This window comes from Elephantulus edwardii, unplaced genomic scaffold (assembly GCF_000299155.1).
Source record: "Elephantulus edwardii isolate Elephantulus edwardi_28Jun2011 unplaced genomic scaffold, EleEdw1.0 scaffold00015, whole genome shotgun sequence".
Taxonomy (NCBI): Eukaryota; Metazoa; Chordata; class Mammalia; order Macroscelidea; family Macroscelididae; genus Elephantulus; species Elephantulus edwardii.
Genome location: NW_006399765.1, coordinates 6,324,202 through 6,330,811, shown reverse-complemented (window position 1 = coordinate 6,330,811; position 6,610 = coordinate 6,324,202). Strand labels below are relative to the sequence as shown.

At 37.8% G+C, this 6,610-nt stretch overlaps 1 protein-coding gene across 2 annotated transcripts in view; it reads right to left on the bottom strand.

Annotated features, from left to right (window-relative positions):
- CBFA2T2 (core-binding factor, runt domain, alpha subunit 2; translocated to, 2) overlaps positions 1-6,610 on the bottom strand; it is a 200,178-nt gene that overhangs the window by 10,389 nt on the left and 183,179 nt on the right. For both annotated transcript variants that reach the window (XM_006881448.1, XM_006881447.1), the window contains one exon: positions 401-469. In XM_006881448.1, coding sequence (XP_006881510.1) covers positions 401-469 — 69 coding nt within the window. The remainder of the gene's footprint in view (positions 1-400; positions 470-6,610) is intronic.

Sequence of the window (6,610 nt, the reverse complement as noted above, 5' to 3'; positions counted from 1 at the left end):
GATTGATTCAGTGACTGGGATAATTGGGATGGGAGTGTCAGAGACAGTGCGACTGGCACAGGACAGAGCAGAGTTTAGGGCTGCTGTACATAGGGGCGCTATGAGTCGCAAGCGACTCGACGGCAATAACAACAACAACATATATATCTCGCATATACATTCAGTTTATACACACACATTCTGTAAGTCAGGAGACACACACACACACACACACACACACACACACACACGTTCATTTCTTAATCTTTTTTTGTCATCCAGAACAGACTTGGAGCTCTTTGTGGAGGCAGATACTAGAAAACTAAATGACTCAGTTACCAACTTTCCCTCCAAATATAAGCCCCACACTCACACAAATTAAGAGTGTACATACAACTAATCAGCAGATAGACCTACATACCAGTTTTTTTCCAAAACTCCACAGGTACATATCCTGTTCCCGGCCTACTATTAAATTCCCGCTGTGAATCTACAACAGAGAAAGAAACAGAAAAGTCAGAACCCTGTTCATAATCTTTATGTATGATTTTTACAAAACAATTTTCATCAGACTTATCATTTACCATCTAAAAGGAAGCAAATATTTATGTACAATTAGTGTCAAAAATACTATGGCAATGTACTGTCAATTTATATAATAGTACACTTCATTTTTTTTTTAATTTTTTTTTTCTATAATTATATTTTATTAATTTTCATAAACATTTACAGAGATTTTGGGCTTCCACTCATTCATTGTTGCACTATTCTCTCTACCCTCCTCCCAGTTTGTTCTTGTCCAAATGCCACAGTGCTTGTCAAAGCCAGTTCTGATTAATCTTCTTTGTCAGTGTATCCTTTGCCATTCCCTATCACTCCTCCCTGAGAAAGACTTCACCCTGAGTCATAAGGAAAAGGGGACGGCGTATTCTCTTAGCTACTTCCTGCTGAAAAGGGACGCTGTGGGTTTCAGGGTGAAGATCTTCTCTCACTACTCTAAAGGGCCCCTTTGGCAGTAGGAAACACATAGACTATTATGGAGATTGATTTTGGAATTCAGATGCACTCTTATTGATTGTGCTTGGCTGTACATGTACATATCCTTCAAGATGTATCATGGGGGTGTTGCAACCTAGAAGACACAAATTTGACTAACAAGTTATAAGTACATGAGTCCAAAAATTATGGAAAAGTAAAAGAAAAGATTCTTTCATTGTTTTACAAACCCTCCCGCAGGTCCCCTCCACCATGCAGCCCTCGCTCTAGTGTCCTGTGATGACAGAAATACCCAGTTACATCTCTCTTTTAGACGGTTCTCTCTCTCCTCTGCTTCAGTGCAGTATACATTATTGAACCCATCTTACTCAGTGTCTCCCTAACCCCAAGGACAGTCCCATTCTACAACAGTGGCATCATGTAATATTTGTCCTTTTGTGACTGGGATATTTCACTCAGCATAATGTTCTCCAGAGTCAACCATTTTGAATAATATTGCATGAGTTCCTTGTTTTTTAATGCAGCATAGTATTCCATTGTGCGAATATACCACAGCTTCTCTAGCCATTCGTTTGTTGATGGGCACTTAGGTTGTTTCCAACTCCTTGCTATTGTGAACAAAGCTGCAATGAACATGGGTGTGCATATATCTGCTTGGATGTCAGCTATGGTCTCTTCAGGGTATATTCCCAGTAGTGGAATTGCTGGGTCAAATGGTATCTCTATTTGCAACTTTTTGAGAAAGCGCCAAACTGCTTTCCACAGGGGTTGCACCATTTTACACTCCCATCAACAGTGAATCAGGGTTCCAGTTTCTCCACAACCTCGCCAGCATTTGTTGCTTGCTGTTCTGTTAAATTTTGCTATTTTGACTGGGGTGAAATGATATCTCATAGTTGTTTTAATTTGCATCTCTCTTAGGGCTAGGGATTTTGAGCATTTCTTCATGTGTTTGTTAGCCATCTGAATGTCATCTTCGGTGAAGTGCCTGTTCATATCCTGTGCCCATTTTTCTATTGGATTATTTACCTTTATCTTGTTGTGGTGCTCAAGTATTTCATAAATTCTGGATATAAGTCCCTTATCTGATATGTTATTACCGAATACTTTTTCCCAGTCAGTGGCTACTTCATTATTACCTTTAAAAACCACACCAACACAACAAAATTAGCAGCACTGCATAGCTAAAAAAGATGTCTTCATTTTTACTTGTCTACATGTCCTAATTTTTAATTTTACTTTTTCCCCCTTATTTTTTTATTAGCAAGCATATAATTACCTCTGAAAATCTGCCGGAGGGACAGCTATGGGTCAGTTCTGACTTAATGGTATACAACAACAACATACTACTAAGGTATGCATCAAAACACAGATATGTGAATACAATAATGACACAAAAAGTTATGGAAATGTGTCGAACCGTCCCTATCAGACATGGATCTTTTGCATGTGCTTTGCAGGTATGTGAAGGAATATATTTTTAATTTGTTGGCAATGTTGAAACTTCCTCTAAAGTATCTTAAAAATCTTTATAAACTAAACCACGGGAAAAAAGAATTAAAAATAAAGTAGTGAAGAAAACATCTTGGTCTGGAACACTGCATTTCAAAATGTGTCCTGAAAAAGGTACTGTAGGGACAAAGAGTAGGGAGTGACTTAAGTTTATGGAGATCTTACATATACTGTGAAAGAAAAGGGCTGTCATTACAAAAATAAGTCTGAAAATGAATTAAGATAATTTCATTTCAGTGCTAAGGTAATATTTGAGTCTTTTTCCTTGTAGTAGAATACACTAAAAATGTTACCGTTCTGATGGTTTTAAAGTGCACACTTAAGCAATATTTACTAGTCATTGATGAAACACTTAGCTGCATCTAGTTCCAGAATATTTTCATCATCTCAAGAACCTGTACAGAGTAAGTTTTTTAAAAAATCTGAGTATTTAACATAGTGAGAAAAGGATGGGCGACCTCCTCCTGTGCAATTAATTGTTATGGGTAGGTTCCGACTCTAGGGTACGTAACAATAACATTTATATAAGCCATCACTTAGGTGTGCCAGCCAGGGTATTTTCTTTCTTTTTTAAAAAATTAATTCCAATGAAAGTTTACGAGACTTAGGGTTTCCAGTCATTCATTGTTGCACTTTAGCCAGAGTATTTTCAATTTCTTCATATGCACTTGAAAGTTGCACATTAAATAATAAAGAGCAAAGAAGATGCCTCTTGAATCATGGTGCTGTCAAAGAGTACTGAACAATAGACTCTCAAAAAGATTCTCAAATAAACCTGTCCTGGAGGAAGTGTAACCATGGTGTTCCTTAGAGGCAAGAATGCTTTGGGCATGTGGCCAGGAGGGGCCACTCCTCGGAAAAGGGCATCATGCTGGAAAAGGCAGAGGGTCAGTGTAAGAGATGACCTTCAACTAAACAAATTAATACAGTAACTATGTAAGCATAGCAGAGATTGTGAGAATAGTGCAGGGTAAGGCAAGGATCCTTGGAGAAGGACATTAGGCTCGGAAGGGTGAAGGGAAGTGCAGGAGAGGAAGACCTTGAATGAGATGGATTGATATAGAAACTAGGGCAATGGGGATGGGTACGTTGGAATCAGTGAGACTGGCTGGCTCTGGACAGGGCATGCTTCAAAGGGTCGCTATAAGTCACAGGCAAGTCGAAAGCACATTACAACAACAAAAGGGCAAGGTATTGAGCTGTTGTTCACAGGGTCACTGTGAGTCACCACAGTTGACATGACGACACCCAATATAACAGCAATAAAAGTGTTACATGAAGAAAGAATCATGTGTTGACTTGTGGGAAGAGGCAAAACAGCTTTGGTCGACTAAAGGAAAGCAACTTCTCTTCAGTCCTAAATATTTGGCCATATTCTTCCTACCTGTCAAATGCTCAGTATTTTATTTCTCTGAGCAAGGTGAAAGGTGACATATATTTGGTCCTAAAGGAGCTTCTCCATATATTCTGGACATGCCTGGAATCTAAGAACAGTCTCTTGGTATTTCCAGATGTCAGAGTAACTATTTTTAGGTTTCTAACTCTGTAAGAGACAAATGTTAGGATTTTCAACATATTAAGAAAACTAAAGTCTCAGAGACTACCATACCCAAAGGCCGTTCATTTATATACAAATAAATCAATCAGAGATGGGGATATCAAGGAGAACTGGGAGCCTAATGAAGCCTTTGGAAATAAACTGTCAGATTATTTTTTAGATTTTATAAGAAAAGTTGAAATTCTGACTTTTCTCAAAGAATATGTCAGTTTTTAAGTTTTTGGTACTGAACTGAATAAATAAACCCTGCAGACCAAATAGACCTTTTAATACCACCAATTTGTGATCTCTAAAAATAAAGAGCAAATGATTTTCATGATGGTAACAAGGGCAACCTTATTGAATGGGATGTTTGTCACAGGATGAAGAAATGTTGAGTGGAGGTATCACTGAGATCTGATTTATAGCAACTATACCCACAACACAAAACCAAACCCTGCCTACTGCAGCCAGCCCACTGTGTCTGCCATGCTCAAATCCACTACTGCAGGTGCTGTGGCAATCCATTTTGCTGAGGGTCTTCCTCGTGTTGTTAATCCTTTACCACAAATGATGCTCTTTTCTAGGGACTTGGCCCTTTGGACATCTCATTCCCAAAGAATGAGATGAAGGCTTCCATGCCTCATCTAAAGAGCATTCTGGGGCTGTACTCAGTCCAAGACAGATTTGCCCATTCTTTTGGCAGTCTATGATTTTTTTTATGTTGTTCACCAATTCCTTAATTCAAAGACATAAATTCTTCTTCAGTCTTCTTTACTATTCTCTTACTCATTGTTCAGATTCTGTATACTTATGAGGCAACTGAATATACCATGGTGTGATGGTTAAGATGCTGTGTTAACTTGGTCATGATTCTCTGATTTGAAATTTACTCAGTTATCCCCTCATCATGTGGGTCTGATCACATCATGACCAATCCTGATTTGGTATAAAAGGATTAGCATGAGATGCAACACCCTTCATCTGGTCACAGCTCTGATCTGATAAAGGGAGTGTTTCCTCAGAGGTATGGTCTGTATTTAATATATGTATAAAATGGATAATATATAAAAATATATATAGCTGATATTTGTTTCATCAGTCTCTACAACTACAGAAGTCAGGAGAAAACTCCACCCTGAGGTATAACCCATGAATTTTGGACTTGACAGATTTAATAAGCTTATGAGTCATTTCCTTGAGATAAATCTACTCTTCAATTTCCTCTTCTAAACTTGACAGCTTTTGCGTCTCAAGAGAACTCAGCCTAAGACACAAGGCCCTTTTTCGTCTTCAAAGTGACATCACATCTTTGCTTTTACCTGTTTGTCCAGTGCAATAATATACCCTTGACTGTCTTATGGGTGATGATCATGTATCCACTTAAAATTAAATACCTGACAAGGACAATATTTTCTGTTTATCAGGATATCTTTCATAGGTCCAGTTGTGAGCATTTGTTTATGTTGAGGTGTAATATCTACTGAAAAGCCACACACATATACACACATAGTCTTTAAGCTTTGTCTCTAAATGCTTCAAGTGTCCTTCACATTCAGCAAGCAAGGCGGTGTCATCTGTATATTTTAAGTTGTTAATGAATCTTCTTCTAATCTGGATAGTTTTCTTTATCCAGATTCTTAAATTATTTGCTCAATTTACAGACTGAATATGTATGATAAAGATGTAACCTTGAAACATTTTAAATAAAGCCGCATCCCCTTATTTTGTTCAAAGGACTACCTCTTGATCTATGTATAGGACTGCACAAATCAGTAAACATTTGTCAGCAGATAGTTATCCTGAGAGCATTCAAGTGTAGGAAGACAAAGGAGATTCTTCTGGCAGACTACCCAGTGGCCATAAGCAGCTGCAATTGAGATCTGGCATTTGGATGTGATCATAACATTACTAGAGATATGACAACTATTCAGATAAGAGGTGAATTGAAAGCCCAACCTTTTTGTAAATTTTGTTAAAATCATAATGGAAAACAAAAAAAAGTACGAGAGAGAATACCCATGAAGTACAGCTAATAAACTTCGAGTTTGGGCTAGAAAGAATGGCTAGGTACATAACTAAACCGTCTGAGAAAGAGTTCAGCCATTCTTTCCTTTTCCCCCCAGCCATTATTTTCAGTGAACTGTTGGAGACCAGGAAACTCCAGATCTTAAGGAGAGCACAAGATTTTAGGACTTCTGGCTTAATAGTAAGAAAATAAATTGACGTATTTGGGTTATACCAGGAAAAGAAAACTTCTTTAGTCTATTTTAAAATAAATACCTCAGTTTGGAGCCAGGAAGATATTTGAAAAGACAAAATTATGCCATATGTCTAATGAAAATTATGTGCCCAGTCACAGTATGTGCCAGTAACACAGTATTGTTCAGTTCCTAGTGGGCTCTCTTTGAGAGAGGTTTCATCCTGTATAAAAAAAAATGCGCATCGGATATAAATTCAATTGAAGTATTTCAGATAACAGATGTTGCCGTGGATGTGCTCACCAAGTTATGCCAAGAAATATGGAGAACAACCACTTGGCCAACTGACTGGAAGAGATCTATATTTGTTCCCATTCCAAAGAAA